Here is a 19,427-nt window from a genome sequence, read left to right on the forward strand (position 1 = left end):
GAGAACTCTGTTTTGCAAGTTCTTTCTTGGTGGCTGCTGCCACAACTATAACATCTAGCGGTAGTCTTCTGTTCCAAAACTGCCTTACTTTTGGTGGTGCCAGGATCCTATCTGGTCTCATGGATTGGCTCTACAGATTCTGGTTCCTTCAACACCCCCTGAGAGATCAAGTCAATGAGCTCATCAGTGGGCAGCGTCACCCAGGCAGTAAATGGGCCAGCACCAAAAGCCTCCAGGAATACAGATTTTTCTTGAGAATGGTTGTCAGTAGACCAACAACCCCAATGTTTCAGGATTTCCAAAACGTCTCCAAATGAGACATCATCAGATGGTCAACTTGGGGACCCTTCTCTATCATCGAAATCTGTAGCTTCTGTGACGGACTCCAGAAGGGAGCCCAAATACCTCCTCTTGCACTTCCTCTTCCTAGGTACTTCTTCGGTGGGATTCTCCAGAGAAGTAGTGGGAGAGACAACAATGCCCTGTGGGGTCACCTAGAGACTTTGAGCTGGCTGCCCCTGTGGAGTAGAATACTGAGCTTCATGACACAAAGACATCTGAGAACCAGAAGGAAGATCCGAGGGGGGGCATCTGATCTCTAAATGAGAATACTCACTCCACCACCTCAAACACAGAATGCCCCAAGGAGAAAGAAACTGTCAGAGCTAAGACAGTTCCCTCCTACCCAAAGACACCACCCCCAAGGCAGGAGTCACAACCGAGCTATCGAATGTTTAGGCTCCGAGAGGCAGAGACTGCTCAGACAACTTCAGAGCCGACCCTAACTCCTTGGATCCAGCAACAAAGTTTTGTGTCTGACAGCGTGCCAACTCAGACACACTTGGAGCTGGTACACTCAGAGAAGGCATCAGATCCAAAGATAAAGGTATCCTCAGATCTGAAGCAGATGGCACCTGGATGATCGGATCTAAGAGTTCTGAAACCGAAAGAAGGATCAGAGAAGGAGGCAGGATAGGCGGAGTTGTACAAGTTAAAGGCAATGGACCCACTGAGGGCCAGGAGAACTCCCATCTGAATTTGTGTCGAAAGAAACTTACTTATCAGTCTAGCCATATCCACTTCTGTGAGACTTCTGGATTAACGGGAAGAGGCAATGGAGGGAGTACAATGTCTTTCCAGGAAGGGAGATGGGAACAGAGATGGGACTGGATCCACTGATGATGCATACCTGGCAATCCATATTGGCTTTGGCTCCAAGGGAGTAGGATCAGAAGAGACAGACAAGGTGTCTGAAGTGGTAGGATCCAACAACTTGTGGGGTGTCCGATCCAAAGATTTCCTGATCTTCTTTCTTGGCTCTGAGGTCAGATCCGAAGAAGACTGGCACAAGCCAGTTTGATCTGAAGACCTCTTTCTTGACTCCTTTTTGTCAGACTTGGAAGATTGATCTCCTGATTGTGATTCTTCGAAGGCCAAAGGAATGAGGCCTTTGAGTATCAACTCATTCTTTCAATCCACCAGGGCTCTTGGATTGAAAGATTTACAAACAGAGCAGGTAGCCTGTAAATGCTTAGTTCCTAAACAGTAAACACACAAAGAATGGGCATCAGATAGGGGAATCTTGTGCCCACATTTACCACACCTCTTAAAACCCAATGGTTTATCTGCCATACTCCTTTCCAGCAACACCACACCAAAAGAAATAGACAACTTCCAACATGGGTGTATATTGAGTAACAGTTTAATTCTAGCTCTCCCAGTGTGAAAACAAACTCAGCAGAGAAGGCCAGTAGACTTTTGTGTTTATGGGTAAATTTCAGTAACTGGCTAGTAAGTGCACTGCCTGGATGTCAGGAAAAAGAAAAACAAATGATCTGGAAAAAATTAGTTACAAAAAGTGAGGAAGAAACACTGAACTGGGAAAGTTCTGCAGCTGTTCAGCAAAAAGCAATGCAACCTCCAGATATGACTTCCGGTAAGCTACAGGAAGATACAAGACAACTGCATATAGACCTGTTTAAAATAAACAAAACACTGATGGAGTACATCAACACAAGCAACAAAAGGCTGGAAAAATGGAAGAAGCTTTAAACAGATATTCAGATGAGGTGATAAAGCTGCAAAAATCAGAGTATGAAATGAAAAAAAGGCTGGCTGAATACGAGACTGCTTAGGAAGAGATGTTTAAAAAAAATAAAATTAGAGGACACAGCACATAGGGAAAACCTGAGATTTTCAGCTATACCAGAGAAGCTGAAAGGAACAGCCTGCATTAATTTTATGCAAGCACAAATAAGCAGCTGGACTGGTATTCCACAGCAGGGGTTGTTAAGCTGAAAGGGCACATTGTGTGTATGCTCCAAATCTGGCGATGAGAAAGCAACCTAGACCTTTAATAGTAAAGATGCAATCCTGCCAGCAGGAAGAGTTGATTCTGACAAAACTGTGGCAGAAGGACAAAGTACTAAAAGTGGGAGATAGAATGTTTCTGGAGAATGATTACTCACTGTACACCAGGCAGAAAAAGAGTACATTTATTCCACTATCCAGGGGAAAGTCGAAACGCAGGTGCGAGATTCAAACTGCTGTACCCAACTGTCTTTAAGGTATTCTTCCCTGAAGGGACAAAATCATTTTTGATGAAGTACATGCTAAGGAAGAAATACACAAGTTTGTCCAACAAAACGTGAGCTGTGAAAGGAGGAGATTCTGCTTCTTGTTCTTCTGGTAAAAAAGACCACAGAGAGACTGTACCTGTGAAACTTTTTCCAAAGTTTCAAAGGAAAATGATGGAGAGAAGGAAGAGAGCCACAAGAGTTCACTAGGAGAATCGAGAGTACACTGGAAATTAAGCATACACAGGATCTGTGAGATGCAGATAAACAGCAAAAAAACTGTAAAAATGTGGCATTTACAATTAAATAATTACATTTGTGAAATATGACAGAACAAGAAAACCTGGAAATATTGGACTTTTTCAGAATTTGTTGGACTTGTGGGGGACTAAGTATATCACCTACTTCATGTCATTAATGTCTAGAAAAATGCTTTGGGGAGGGGAAGGGATGAGAGAAAGTTAACTGCAAGCAAAGACATTTTTTTCACTTAACAGTACTAATTTTTGATGAGTGTGTTTTTCTTTGCATGCTATAAAGTAAAGTTTTCTCAGTTATTTTTAAGTGTAATTGGGATTGTAAGCAGGTGCTGCTGTTCTTTTTTTTCCTTTTCCTTCTTGGTCAGTTTTAAGAAATGTAGACACTGCAATGTAAAAAAAAAGCCTGGTTAAAAGAGCGTGACAAAAGAAAAAATAGTGTGCTTTTTCTCATTCTTGAATGGGGAAATGACTGTATTAAAAAACTCAGACTGATTTAGTGACACATTTTAAGAGAAAGCAAGTAAATGAAAAAAGAATATTGAATATTATGATGTTTTATTTCTAGCAAACGAATGCATGCTTAGTAGCAATTCTGTATCTGGTCCTCATGTGTCCATGAAAACAAATTGATAAAGAGAAATTGGCTGCCTGGTTCTCATGTCTCCAAGGAGACAATCAAGAGAAAATGGTTATAGTCTGGTGGAGAGTGACTGGCTAGGAGATAATGTTCTCTGAAAGCATTCAGGGGTTTTCCCAGCTGGCACAGCTATAAAGATAAGACAAAAACAGTTAACACTTAGCATAAGCACAGGCTGCACCATGAGTCTTAGCATGGATAACCTCTCATAGGTTCATAGGTAGGTACTAGGCTATCGACCCAAGGGCCTACGTAATCCTAGCCAACAAGGTTCCCTGGCTTATGCCACCCAAGAAAGTTATTTCCTTTGCCACTGTCGAGCAGAGACACAGAAGTGATTCCCGGGGTGTATTTCCTATTTTAGGTTAACTCAAGTCTATGAGTGTGGCTGTCAGTTTGGGACACTTGCTCCTATTACGAGGGTAACATTTCAATATCTGAAGATGTACACAGTTTTGTGTTAGTACTAAGTTATCAGGTTTTGGGGGTACTGGGGTTTATTTTTTGTTTAAGGACTTTCAACAAAACAAAAACTTTTGTAAGATGTGACATAGGCCCAAATGGATATGACAAGAAACAAGTGTATACAAGTTCAACCTGCCAAACAGTGGATGCATGTAACATAAAACCTGGTTGGGGGGGGGGGGTACTGGGGGTTGCTTATTTTTTGTTTGAGGACATTCAATAAAACAAAAACTTTTGTAAGATGTGACAAAGGCTCAAATGGATATGACAAGAAACAAATGTATAAAAAGTTCTACCTGCCAGACAGTGTATGCATGTAACACAAAATCTGGAACTAGACATTTAACTAAAAAGGTGTTACTGTTCTACATAAAAGGTGGGAATAATAACTTTTTAATACAATGATGCGTTATGTAATGTCTTTAAATGTCAATGGTCTCATAGATAAATACAAAAAAGAAAGAGTAGTGGATTATATTAAAACATGTAGAGTGCAAATAGCTATGTTATAGGAGACAAACTTGGAAAGAACTGAACATGTGAATTTGATAAAGAAAGGTTTCCAAGATGATTATTTAGTGAAATACCTGGGACAATGGAGAACAGGGGTACTTATATTAATTGCAAGAGGAGCTGCAACAGTGACAGAAGAGGGTAAAAAAGATAATAATGGCAAATTTGTAGTGCTAAGAGGTACTGGCAAGGGAGGAGGAATACACTGGCATGTATTTATATTCCACCTAAAATTGCTATAATTGGCCTTAAGAAAAGTCTGGGAGAAATAAACAGTTTTCAGCATGGAATACTACAAGTATTTATAGGCGGGGAATGGAATTTGATTTGTAGCCCAGAAGGCAAATATATAACAAAGGATGGTAGATTTCTGAAGAAATTTATGAAAACATTTGGCATGGAAGATGTAAATTCAGTAATATGAGTTCAAAGTAAATTTACATATTATTCCCCAAGATATAAAAACTAGGCCAGGTTAGACAGAAATTACATTTCATAGGAACGTGTGCATTTAATTGAAGGTCTTAATGCACACCCAATAACTTTTTTCAGATCATGCACCAATAATAACTAAAATAAAAACACAAGGTAATGAAATGAAAATGAGACACTGCCGCTTTCCACATAACTGTTGAAAAAAGAGGAATTTAAGCAATGGGTAGTGGAGATTATTCAGGAGGTATTAGAAAGGACAGAAATTTCTTCTGAAAATATAGCTAAGGATTGAGATAAAATTAAGATGGAGTTTTAAAACAGGGTGGAAATAAAAGAAAGGGAGCTATGGTTAAGAGTAACTGCCAAATGTTAAAGTATTGCAGAACAGAGGGAAATCTCACAGAAGAAGAAAAGGATCAACTGCAGAATGCTAAGCAGTAAATAAGGGATTACTTCAATAATATGCACAAGTTCAGAAAGATTGATGTTTTGATAACACTAGAGGATAAAAACTTTTAGCAAAACCACTCAAGCAACAGAAAGAATTTGCATTTCCTGAAAAAAATATAAGGTTGATTAGGAGGATATATGAGGGATTAGAGGCAAAAATTAAAATGGGTGGGGTCCTCTCTGATAACTTCTGCTTGAGCAGAGGAACCAGGTAGGGGTGTGTCCTCTTTCCCCTTTACTTGCATTACATTTAGAACCATTGGCAAAGAAAATAAAGGACTCAGAAATTCAAGGATATAATCAGTATGGTAGTCAAGAACAGCTGGCTCTATCTGGATATGATACTATCTTATACCCAACAAAGCCAGAAAGAGACATTATTACAGTGTTGTGGAACATTTTAGACTGTTTCAAATCTTTTTGGAATACAAAATTAATAAACTAAAACAAAGGCAAAAGCGATAAATTATGTACTCACACATGAATTGGTGCAGCAATATCTATATTTATGGGGACAAGTACCTGGAGTATGGGTTAAAAATGATTCTGGTGTGGCAGCTAAATATATGTTGGAAGAGACTAAATAAAAGATAGTACAAAAATTGAGAAAATGGAAGTTTTGTTATACGGATATGGATGTAAGATACAAGCAGTTAAAATCTTTGTAGTCCCTTTAGTCTTATACACAGGTCGGACATTTTTATCAATCAGAGAGAAGTTGTGGAAAACAATTAATAAAGAGCTGAAGGACTTTATCTTGGAGGGGAAGATGGCAAGAGTCAAGTGGGATAAGCGGATTCTTCCAGTATAATAGGGCAGACTGGAATTACCCAAATTAAAGGGGCATTCCAGAGTTACACAGTTAAGGATCCTATACACAGCACAAGTAGAAAACTCTAATTCAAAGGGGAAAGGGATGATGATGATGCAACAGTGGGGAAGCTCAAAAAACAAGGAGAAATTGGAATTTTAGATGCAGGCCTTTAAGGAGAATAACAATAATCATACAGAATATTATAACAGAATGTAAATGAAGAACTAAGCAGACATGGGAATGGAGAAAGGAGATTCTGCTGATAGGGATGACTGGAATTAGAGATGCAGACAATAGGCAAGAAGAGGCTGAAAGTTACTGGAGAAAACTGGCAAAGGAACCAATGTATTGGAAGCAATAAACTAGAGAGGGAAAGCTGACAGAATGGGAAGAAACCAATAATTTATTTGGACTACAGGTTAGAGATTGCCTTGCCTGCCCTATCAATGATCGATATCAAGAGTATAGGTGGACAGAAAGAAATAGGGGGGGTCCTAACTGAAAGACCAGCACTGGTAGAGCTTTTAGTAGAATCTAGAACAGGAGCTGCCATTAAAGGAATAATTAGTAGACCATATAAAATATTGTAAGATAACTATAAGAATCAAACAGAGAAGGTTAGAAAGGATTGGGAAGAGAGATTGATGAGCAATTCACAAAGAAACAATGGGAGGATATATGTACTTCTCCAAAACAAGCAACAAAATCTAGAGGATTTTTGCTTGGAAATGATTACATAGATATTTTACACCCCAAGTAGACTCTAGAGGATTTTTCCTCAGGTAGTCCGCAAATGTTGGAGGTATAGTAGGAAAGAAAGAGGTAATTGGGAATATATTTTATGGGAGCTTGGTGAGTTGGTGGACTTTAAGGATTCCCTGCAGGATACACCGTCAGAGGTGCTGGGTGGGCAGATTGGGGAGACGAGGGAGATGACTTTTCTGAGCTATAACATAGAATCAGACTGCCTAGATATGGTAAGGGCTTGCTATGTTTAATTATGGTGGCTGCCAAAAAGCAATTACTAGAAAATGGAAATCAAAATCTAAACCAACTATACTAGAAGTAGTGAATATACGGACAGAGATAAAACAACTGGAACTGAGATCTTTAGAACTGGGTAGGAGCAAACTACATGGGAAAACAATGGAATTATGGGAACAATACATACAGAGGAGGAATGAGGTTTAAAAGAAGGCAGGGCTTAAATGAGCTTTGTAATGTCTGACTGAAAATTATTGGGTAGATTATAAGTGGTGTATAATGCTTTTAACTGGGAGTGTTTCAGTATGGTTTGTGATGTAAAATGCTTGCAACTAGGGTTGTGTCGGTGTGGTTTGTTTTCATTTATATAAATATATGTGTGACAACCCCTCTTTACTCCAAGCCAGTAATCAAGGAGACCCAATCCTCACCACAGACACCTGTGAAAGGCAGTCACTAAAAACAGGAATGAATTTACATAGCATTTCAAATGCAGCACCTGCATCAAGCACAAATTCCCCCAAGAGTTCACAGGGAACACGCTCCACTGAGACTGGACACACTCTTTCTCCAGATCCCAAACAAGACCCACACTGGAGCACTGTATCCCAATTCCAAATATCTCACACACACACACACAGGGAAAGCCTGACACAGATTCTCCAACTGTGTCGCCTCTCTCCAGACTACAAGATAGATCATTGCCATCAGGCAAATAGTCTAAGGCTCTTACAAAGGGTAACCAATTATACCATGTCAAATTAATACTGACATAAATGGTAGAGTGTGACCAAAACAGTAAGGCTTTTCACAGTGGCCACAGTGTTACTAAAATAAGCACAAGTACTCTCAAGATGTTAGCAGTTTTCTCTAAAAGACCAGCCACAATGAAAAGGTATAAACACATTTGCCCCTGTACCAACCCAGATTAACTCTCTCTTTTCTTATACCTTAATACCTTCATTCTCTTCTCCCTATACCCTTTATAACTTTCCTTTACATAATATCTATGTAGAGAAATGTTATCTCGTATATACTGTACGACCATTGTAAAAAAAAGTATTTCTTTGTTTTATGGCATTTTATTATTTCTCTTTTGTTTTGCTCCTATCATAGTTATAACATTACATATATTGTCTAACTTTGTTTTTAAATTTTAATCTTGTATTGCCTATTGCTGTATAAACTTGTAATAATCCACTGAAGCTTTTCTCCCCGGGCCTCTACTGAAAATGGACATATATCCAGCTGGACTAGCCCGGTCAACAAATGTAAAATAAAAAAAAAATAAAATAATGGATAATAAAATAGAAAACAGAAATACTTCATATGTAGTTACAATAAACATCTGAGTTTCCAGTCACACGAAATACAAAATAATGCAGTTGGATAGAATCTTACAGATGCAGAAAAAGAAATGCTAAACGAATCTTGCTGTACTTTTCCTAACTGAACTAAGCAGAAACTGTCCCTAGTTAACTCACTTAATATCACAAGGCAAGATGCACTGCTGAGATGCTCACTTCCACAAGGAAAGATGAGATACTACACACAGACTGAACTGTACAACTAATAACTACTGAACTGCGATAACTGACCTAGATCTTTTATACCAGATTCCAAAGAAAAACAAAAACTGCTACTGCCAGAGTTCCATCCTTCAAATGGTTATAGAATGATATCACAGCTAGTCACCTGACTCTGGCACAATTCACATTCAGAACTCTGTTAAGATTCTGTTGCAGTACTTTTAACATAAGCAACTTTTACAAATACATTTTAATACAAGCATCTGTACAAATCAATGTGACAGTCAAATGACATAAGATTATTTACAAAACCTCAGCCAGCCATGCTGGCATATGCCACACATGCACTATCTTACTTCTGGTACAGCTGGCAATACCTCACATCAGGATGGTCTACGTTGTAAGTTACGATTTAATAAAGATGTTTCTTGTTTAAAAAAAAAGTCAGGAATTGAATAATTTATGTAATGCTGCTTAGGTTATATGATATACAGCAATATATGTGACGTATGTTTGTAAACGTGAACTTGTTAATACAGATTGATTACTTTTATATAAATTTGCCTATGTCAGAAGTAATAATTCAATAAAGATTTAAAAAAACAAATAAAAAAGGATGAAAGAAAGGCAAGTTGAAGCTATCTTTTTTTAACAAGGGAAAAGATAAAATAACTACCAACAATGGTAATAAGAAAGACGGTCAATAAATGGCAAAAAACAAAAAGAATTACCGAGTATGGTATAAAAAATAAAAAAGTTACCAATGGTAGGAAAAGATGATGCGTAAAGGGAGGATAATAATTAGAAATACTACCAAGATAAACAACAAAGAAGCACTTAACGTTATGAAGAACAAGATTCGCTAGAGAGCTGTAGTGATCACGTCTGTTCCCAATGGTGGTAAACGATAAATGGGGAAGGACGACGACTACAGCGTTATGGGTAAGGGATGAATTTGAGAGTTTGTGGTTTCCATGAGCTGTAGTACAATGGCAGAGTCTGATTAGAGGATCAGATCTGGACTCTCATGTTGAGGAATGAATGAAAATTGACAAGATCAGACTCATTTATAAAACAGATATCATGTCAGTTAATACTATGACACATCAACACTTAGACTTACCTGATGAAAGAAGTTTCCTACAGCAATCTGAAAAACCACTCAAGGCTGCAAAATGTAGTGGGAACATTCCATAAACACCCCGTCTACATTAAAAGAAAAATGCCAATTAATAAAGAGATTAAATTATGAGATTAAAATTAAAAGAGATAGACATTACAGCTGCTGCTGCATGACACAGACAAGCAGGAATGATGTTTCCCCTGACTTTTATCAGCATTTCCAAACAGAAATTTCAGTAAGATTAGGGAGGGACTAGCTTTAAAATACAGATATAGTGCATTGTGTATCTTTTACTTTTACTTAACATTTACTGCAAAACACAGAGCAGAAGATTCTAAAAAGTTTTAATAAAATTAAATGAAACAAATCAAATGGTTACTATAAATTTTACTAAGTGGTTATACAGTTGCAAACTAAACTAAAATGCAGGCAACCAAATCATATGATGTAAGGAAGTAGTTATTCATGACAAACTTCTTCTCAACAACCAGCTCTGTGGAACACAGGGCTAAAGCAGTAACAGCACAGGCAACCTGACTACAAGTAGTGGCTAAGACAGGGCTGCCAATGGAAGATAGGCATGCCAATACTAGTGAGGAAGGGAGGGAGAGAGGTGGATCTTGGCTGCCACACTGATGTTTCTGGGCAAGCATTGACTTGTCTGAAATAGTGAAGGCACTGCAGAGGGGACACAGTGACCCCCAAAGCTGCTAATAGTACCTTGCCACTATGTGCAAAAGAACAAGTGTGGGGATAAGGGGACTGGGTGGTCCCTGCTATGATACAGGTGCTAATATCACCAAAGGGGGGGCAAAGGTCATAAGGAATATGAAATCAGTAGATAGTATGCTGGCAAGCAGCTCTCATGGCTGTGTGTATGATGGCCTTCTCAGGTGGTGCCCACCCCTATACTGTATTGGATACATTCCTCATACAGGAGATGGGATGGGCTTAAGTCTGACAGATGATGCCTTGATTGTAAATGGGCTCAAGGTCAAAAATATCCTGCATATCTCATGGGTTTGACCAGAATACACAAGTTCTCCCACCACACAGTCTCAAGCTCATCTTAGAAACAAATGAAAAGGATTTTTAAAACTGTTAAAAGAGCCAGGTTAAAGTTTAAGAAAACAATCAGCTGACAATTACTTAACAGTTTCACAAAAAAACATACTTGCACATACAATTATCACATTATTATATAATAAAATTCAGTTTGTATCAAATAAAAATATACATCATCTTCCTGTTACTTATTTCAGAGCTAACATGCAGTAAAACAAAAGCTTTATGCTTTAACAGGATGTGCTGCATTTACTGCCTTCTCACTTCCTGAGGTCCTTGTACACAAATAAATATAAAAGCAACAGAACTGTAAGGGAATCCTAACAAAAAGTTTTATGAAAACATTTGCAGTAATAAATGTAATGCCACATCTTTAAGAGTGACAACATTAAGAACATATATGCAGCTTGTAGCAATTTATCAAACAAAGGGCCTTCTCCCATTGTAACAGCTGTAGTGTACTTCCAGAGACAACCCTGTCTTGGCATAGCCCTTTCATGCTGTAGTTTCCCTGCTCAAGGTGCACATGCCTTCCTACCACTGCACATTATGGCTACACTAAACCAGGCTAAGAGTGGATGCCCGTCACATTCTCCCAAATTGTCGCTATGGAACATGGGTGACTTGCACCTAAAAGACATGGAAAAAATAAATAAGTAAAGGATATAAAATGATAGACTTTAATTATCTGTAGGGCATTCAGTATCTCAGCAGGAAGAGGGGCCACCCGACTACACAGTGATATCAGGAGAATAGCAGCCACTGCAATAAGCCCTCCACAATATCAAATACTATGTCAAAATACTTTATTTAGAAAAATAAACTCTTAGAAAAACAATAACTATTGAAACAAAGCAAGCAAAACTCTAAAGGTCAAACCCAGTAGTGTTGAAGTATAAATGGAAGCCTGTCTCTTGGAATGGAGTGTCAAACAAATGTTTGTGAAGGTGTACACTAATGACAACATGCCCAAGGTACAATAGTCTGCAAATGATACATTCATGCAACATGCAGTAGAAACAGCAATGACCCAGAGGACTGAGCATGGACTGCATTAGTCAATGGGTGACTGGTTGCCTGATGACAATTTGCATTCTCTTGGTCATTACTGGACTCATGTTCCCAGATAAATAAAATATGGTCTTTCTTCTAAACTTCACACACATTTCCCAGGTAAAACATGAACTGACAATACTTACTAAAATATTGGAAGGACATTTCCCTCAGGATTTCATTTCAGGAAACAAAAAAGACAGATGGACTGACCCAAAGGGCTGCTCCAAAACCACTCTGGAAAACAAGCAAAAGATAAACACCAAATTATTGTGAAATATAAAGTATGCTTCCCAAAAGAGAAAGGCCAGAAATTCCCAGCTCTGAATGAAGCAGGAAATGAACAAAAAAAGCATCTCCCAAGAGATGAGCTTCAAATCCCATGAAGCCTGTTTGTCATGAACTGCAAGTCCAAAGGAAAAAGAAGGGTTTTCATTACATATATGACAACCTTGTTCGGAAACTGTCTATTCATGAGGACATAGTACACAAAGATATTAAAAATGAGCCATTACTGTGGAACAACTTAGGCTCAAACTGAACAACTGTCTAAGGATAAGAGAAATCTGTACAATCTTCTGGAGAGGAGGAAAGGGGTATCTTTCTGCCAAGATAAGAACTGTCTCCACTCAGAGTGTGTCTGCCAAGTAAAAGATTTTCTGATAAATGCTAGGCCTTCTAACACTTCAGCCTAGAAGGGCCAGTGGAACAAAAGGATTTTACAGATCAATAACAGAAACATTGCAGGCTCAGACAGTGAATTTCACCAGTAAAACCAAAAACCCAAGTGCCTGAACCCACAGTCATCTTAAGTCATCAACAGACTAAAGGATAAGGTACAAGTAATCCTTCTCTGAACTTACCAAAAATTACCAAATAATTTTTTTTATATTTTACTTATCCTTTACTGACTGGGTTAACCCACTACGCTAGAAAACTCTTTTCAGGAGAGACCCAAGGTGGCCAGAACATCAGGGAACTTCTCCTTTCTCTTTTCAATAGGAGCTGTGAGATTTTTTACATACACACTCCTAAGTGCAGCACAATAAAGGGGAGTGATGGCAAGGTGTACGCCAACCCTCATCTCAGCTGTAAGAGCAATCTATCTACTACATACTCCACTTTGCTTTACTGGAATAGATAAAACTTGGAGAGAATACTGTTCTCCCTAGTGGCAAAGATCACACTTCAGGGTGCCCCATACATAGAAATCTTCAATATGTAGACTTCCTTGATTCGCATCGCCAAGAAAGAACTCAAACTGTGTCAGGGACTCTGGTGTGTCATTCTTCTTCTTTGGGATACGAACTGCATTTACAAAGATGCTTCAGTCTATGGCCTACAGCCACAGCTACATTCCTTTCCTGTAACTGTAAGTGAATGTGTCAGTCAGGATCTCACATATCTCCGCTCCAAGGGTGAACAAAGCCGCAGGCAAGTACAGTGAATGGTCAGCCATTGTCCATGCTGGTGTGTGAATGAAAGCAGGGTCATTCCTCCAATCCTAAATGAAAAAGCTGATAGAGACAGACCTCAGGCAGAGTAGCCGTATCTCAAGGCCGGGTATGATCATAAATTTGCATAGTCATGCTCTGAGCACAACAAGCATTGCACAATATGAAGACACAATTGAAAATGACCAACACTGGTCTCCTGGGATGGACATCAATGACATGACCTGATGACATGACATGTGCTTCCAACATCAACATGATGCTTAATTATTGAGACATGATGCTCGGCTGGGAACCCCCTGGGCTTTCGGCTACGGGCATGGTGCCTTGCCACCAGACCCCTGTACTTTGGACCCACCCTTCAAACAGGCTTTTGCTAGGCTGCGCACTAAGATTAATGCCCCAGGCTTTGCCAGGCTACCAAACCTACTCCGTATTCACAAGGCGCAAAACTATCACTCAAGTAATGGAAAACATATAGTAATAAGTGCAAAAACAAAAGCCTGGTTAGGTCGCTCGAGAGCACGAACAGGTTAGGTTATACCTAACACCACCTGCCAACAGGCTCGAACACATCAAAAAGGACAGGTTATGGGTTGCCTCTACCAGGTATTTGGCACCCCCAGGTTACACCTCCAGCCACCAGCATCAAGCACTATCCAAGGAACTAACTCCTGTGGTAACTGAAGGGTAAGAGCCTCCTAGTTACCAACCCTGCCAACCCCACTCCTCCCAAACACAGGAACCCACTTGGCCTTGCAGACCATGTTCAAAAAAACAATTCATCCCATTTTACCCTGCACCACTAGGAACTTCTAAACTATACTAACCAAACCAAGAGGTCTAGCCCCATCTGGCTTAGAAGCTACCAACAGGAATTACTAATTTATAAACTCAAATGCTAACACACCTACTTGTATTATAAACTACTGAACTACTAACACACTGCTCATCATGCACATAACATGGGACATTATCAACTCCAGACTGGTCCAACACTGGGAACAATCACTCCACACTGACATTCTCCCTCCGTAGGACCCACACCAACAGACCAAACCACATCCAAAAACCAGAAAAAGACACTCACCAAAAAAACAAACCTCAGGCAAAATCTTTCAAAGCCAATAGAAAATCACGCCCCCGGCCCAGAGAAATTTAAAGAGAATCCCAGAAAAGCCAAATTCCCTAAACACCTGAAAATATATTGCAATCCCAAGAAAAACGCAGAGCCAATTCATCGATCGCATTGGCCAACCGCAGTGGAATCCCAAACCCAGCCACCCACATACTAAACAAAAGAAGGAAGCCTGCTACCAATACTCACCAAAACCAAAAAAACAGGAAGGCATCTGAAGTATTAACACAAAAAAAGAAGCACACTCAAAAGCAAAAGCAAAAAGCTAAACAGAAAAAAAATAAGGGCAATCACAAAGGGGATAATCAACAGGCTTTTCTAAAGTTTTGTACGGGTGGAATTTGGTTAAATGTGCAGAATTAATATAAGCAAATTAGAGGACACAAACCCCATCCAGGGATGCCCCAATCCTAGCTGACAGGTTAAAATGCCCAAACCAACTCCCTCCACCTCACCAAAAGGACAAAATCACTATCTAGCTGACAGGTGCTGCCCCCATCCATGCTCCCAGGTAAGCAAGCCCTCTCCAAAGCAACAACACAGCATCAATGGGACCATGTGGTGATGCCCGGGTAATGCCTATGTGAACTCCAAAACAAGATAAACAAACCCAAAAAGCTAAACCTCAGCCTTCAACCACTTAATGTACAATGAGAGCCCAAAAACAAAATAGCAACACAATCTCAACAATAGTGGGGTGGTGGTCCCCAAGGTTGAAGGTGGCCCCAACTCCCTGGAAACTCTCCACAAGCTAGTGCCTCAAAGGATGGTCTGCAACTCATCAGAAAACTAAGGCCTGACTAGCTTGGGCTGGAAAGCAGAAAGTTTGATCATCACTGGATTAGATGGTAATAAGCTTTGTTGGGAGGCAGATCCTGCTGATAAACAGTTTGAATTTGTTAAGGGCAGATCATCCACCTAAAGGTGGTGGCATTTTGAGACACAGACCACAGCCATTGATGAGGACATTACCCCCACACAGCCTATACAATATATAAGCTCACCAGCTTATATATACCCCACTGGCATTATAGATGGCTCACCCACCATGGGTTGCAAACTGGCTCCAAATCAGACTAACTGCCATTGCTCAGTGGCCACCAGACAGTCAGAAGCCAGTTACAAGGTTGTTCGGTCAGGGCTTCTCCAAAGGGTCAGGGGCCTTTCACTATGACCAAAGTTGTCTACTTCTGTTCGGGTATATATTTCAAGCCGTACAGGGCTGCGGAGGATGCACTACTGCACTGCCAGGGCAGCAAATCAACTCTCCAAGCATACACATCCATCCTCAAAAGGGCCTCAGCATGCACAAAAGTGCCATTCAAGCCATGACAACTGGTGCCAGCCAAAATGGCAGCAAGGCCAAAATCCAAAAGTCATCCCCTTTGGCAAAACAAAGTGGTAACCATTAAAACATAGGTGGTAATCCATGGGACCAAGGGACCCAAAATGGTTAGGGGACTCATTTGACAGCCCCACTTCATATGAAAATATGAAACATTAACTATAAAAAAACCTTTTCACATCTTATTCCATCCTCATCAGGGGGAGGTCATCAGATCATGCTCCTTTCCTCTCATCCCTCACCTCCCCCTACACAATGTACTTTACCCTGGAAGCCCCTACCTCACTTACCTTACCCTGCACCTCCAGCAAAAGCAAGTCAAACCAAGAGCCTCACCAAACCAAGGCCCAAACAGACAAATGCCACTGCCAGTTCAGAGGCCCATGCTCGCTGCTCATGAGCCGCATCGTGCCTCGATGTGTGCAGCCATGTCCCGCTTAATTCATCACCAACGAAAATCCAAATCCCACTCCCTCGAAAAATCCATGAACAGACTTGACTTGAAGCAACTGGGATGACCTGGATTGATGGAATAGGAGGGAATAAAGGATAACAGAGGAATAACTCCCCAGTCCCAAAAAGGAAGTCAGTCCCAGTAGGCAGTCCCAAGAGTCCTCATCTCAGGAGAGTTGATGTGATGATGATGATGAGAGAGATGGATAATCACCAGTGTTCTGTGTCACTGTGTGTGTGAGAGGCACAGTATACTAACAACAAAAAAAAAAGCAAAAAAAAATTAATAAAAAATGGGTGAAGGCCAAACACAACACAGCTAGGCTTATAAATGCCCTAGGGCAGATAGCCTAGTATGAACCTATGAACCTATGAACCTATGTAAAGGGGATACAAGTGCATCTTGCCATACATGTTTAGATAAATCAGAAGCTGGTTGTCTGTTTTTTTATTTCCTACTGTAGAGCTAAAACACTGCCTTCAAAGCAGGTTTATATGTAGCACCTATTCCTATGAGCTACATCTCTCATTCACCAGTGAGAACTCAAAATGGCTTGCTTAACACACAAAAGAAACCTGCATCGCCAGAACCAGTGAAGTGTGTGGGGGGCTAAAGTGCAGAGAGAACAAATTTCAATTAGAGCGGCTGTTTATGTCCACCACTATGTGGCATGCCAAGGGTGATCGGACAGCAAAAGAAAATGAATAAGAGAATGGTGACTCTATACCAAATGATACCCCAGAGCTCACTAAAATACTCTGGAGGTGATCCACTAAGTCCATGAAGATGGTTGCAGCTATCAGGCTTAACAGACAAAGCAGGGTACAAATTTATACTCACTTCTGTTGCCTCACCCAGAGCCCATGACACCCTGGGTACTCTCCACAGACATAAAGGTCCAGCAATGCAGTGAGTTCGGTTCTCTCCTGATGAGACAGAGATCCCCTGAGATCCAATGCATGGAAAACACAACAATTCATTTTATGGTGATTCCCAGGCACAAAATCTACATCAGGGCTCAAACAAGATATTTTGCTAGGCAATTCTACAGTGTAGCCACTAGAAGCTTGCTGCAAAATACAGTAAACACAAAATGCACTATATCTGCAAAGCCTGTTACCTCAGCCAAAACCTATGGTTTCTCATCTGCACCCACGAGTTTTTCTAAAGACAGCACATTATTTACAAACTGACAATGGCCTACAGTACACTGAAGAAACTTTCTGTGAGGTTTACAGGCAATGACAGGTCAAAATGCATTTATCAAATCCATCATCACCCACACTCCAACTAGCAACAGAGGCATAACTGCCTTGGTAGTCACCTTTAGAACTTCATAAACTGAAAGTGCATGCTGAAGTCACTGTGTCCCAGGACTGGAAGAAATGGAAATCCTTCCACCCTCTTTGGAATAAGAGTTGAAAATGCAATCTCCTTCCCCTATGTAAACAAGAAATACAGTTGAGGTCTGTTACAGAAGCACCATCGGGACCAACTGATCTACTACACTTTGTGATGGAGTGAAACAAAGAGATCTTAAGTAGTTTCACTGAGACGATGTTTAGAACCTACATGTCCTCATTGATGAATACCTAAAGTAGAATAATCTTAAATAAATGGCCTCCACTGAACAATCCTGAAAGGTAGTCAGCAATGCTGCACAGCTCCTTAGGAAGCTTGCCTTGCAAAAGATTTTACAAGTGAAGCCCCATGGAAGAGGGAACACTACCTGCAGATTGGGATGTCTTTGTTGCTTGTAAAAAGGTTTCTCTGGCTACCCTACAGTTATAAGCAGAAGTAGCCATAAGGCACCATAAAATCTTTATTTGTAGTCAAAAGCTGTTTACTTTTTCTCCAGGACCTCAGTTAAATTGACAGAAACTTGATGAAAAGGACTTCCACAAAAGAAGCAACAAGAATGAACATAACTCTTCCCTGAAGGAGGAAACCTTAAGCTGTGAAAGCTGGTATACACACAAACAGATTAGCTGTGTAAGAACTTACCATAACGACAGATGTCCTTTCTCTTCTCTGTTGCAGTAATCTTTACATGAGGGAGTGACCTTCTAAGGCGACCTGATGTCGGCCAGTATATCAAAGTCTTTTACTACCATAGGTCGCGCAGTACGTCTGACATAGGCTATCGGAATTAGGCCATAAAAGAGACGTACACATGCACCATGCACCATCCTCAGAACTGAAGTCCCAGGCAGAGGGAGAGAGTACAAGGAAAGAGGATCAATGCATCCAAGAACACAAGGAGGTGGGGGAAAAGGTTGAGACAGAATACTGCAACAGAGAAGAGAAGGTCATCTATCACTATGGTAAGTTCTTACACAACTAATCTATGTCCTTCTATTCATCTGTTGCAGTACTCTTTACATGAGGGAGAATACAAAATCTCATGCAGAGAGAGATGTGGAGGTGGCAGATGAATTTTCCAGGAACTCCTGATGGATGGCCCTGCAAATGCTGCCCTGGATCTGGAGACCAAATGCAGTTTACAAAGTTTTGTGAAGGTGTGTGTGAACAGATGTCCAAATAGCTGCTTCTAGGACGGAGTTAGTGTCCATCCCTTTAAGGAATGTCCACAAGGAAGACACTGCCCTTGTAGAATGAGCTTTGACTGTGCCAGGAAGGGCCTTTACCATGGTGGGCATAGCCAAATGAAATGGATTTGGAGATCCAGTTGTAGATGGTCTGTTTGGACACAGGCAATCCTAGAGCCCTGAGGAGGAATGACACAAACAGCTGGTCTGATTTTCTAAAAGGTATGGTCTTGTGCAGATAAAAACCTGAGTTGTCTGTGTACATCAAGTGTGTACAGGATCCTCTCACTATTGTTTTGGGGAGAGAGGAAAAAAAAGTAGGTAGGTGAATGGCCTGGTTTTAGGACAATTCATCAACTACCTTTGGCATGAAGGACAGGTTAGTGCAAAGGGAAACCCTGTCTTTGTGGAAGGACAAGAAAGGAGGAGAAACCGTAAGGACTTGTAATTCTGAAACCCGCCTGCTAGAGGTAACAGCTACCAGGACAACAGTTTCCAGGTACAATGTTTGAGGGAGCTAGATGAGGCTGGCTCAAAAGTGCTTGAGTCAGTTTCTCTAGTAAAAAGGGGGAGCTACAGGTCT

The 19,427-nt window shown here is 40.4% G+C and overlaps 1 protein-coding gene across 1 annotated transcript in view; it reads right to left on the minus strand.

Annotated features, from left to right (window-relative positions):
* ANKRD28 (ankyrin repeat domain 28) overlaps window positions 1-19,427 on the minus strand; it is a gene marked incomplete in the record, with an annotated part of 2,819,689 nt that overhangs the window by 1,174,886 nt on the left and 1,625,376 nt on the right. The window contains 1 exon segment of the mRNA XM_044066773.1: window positions 9,787-9,869. Within this exon segment, the coding sequence (XP_043922708.1) occupies window positions 9,787-9,869 (83 nt within the window).

Source organism: Protopterus annectens, chromosome 3.part1 (assembly GCF_019279795.1).
Source record: "Protopterus annectens isolate FY-2018-M chromosome 3.part1, PAN1.0, whole genome shotgun sequence".
In the NCBI taxonomy this organism is placed as follows: Eukaryota; Metazoa; Chordata; order Ceratodontiformes; family Protopteridae; genus Protopterus; species Protopterus annectens.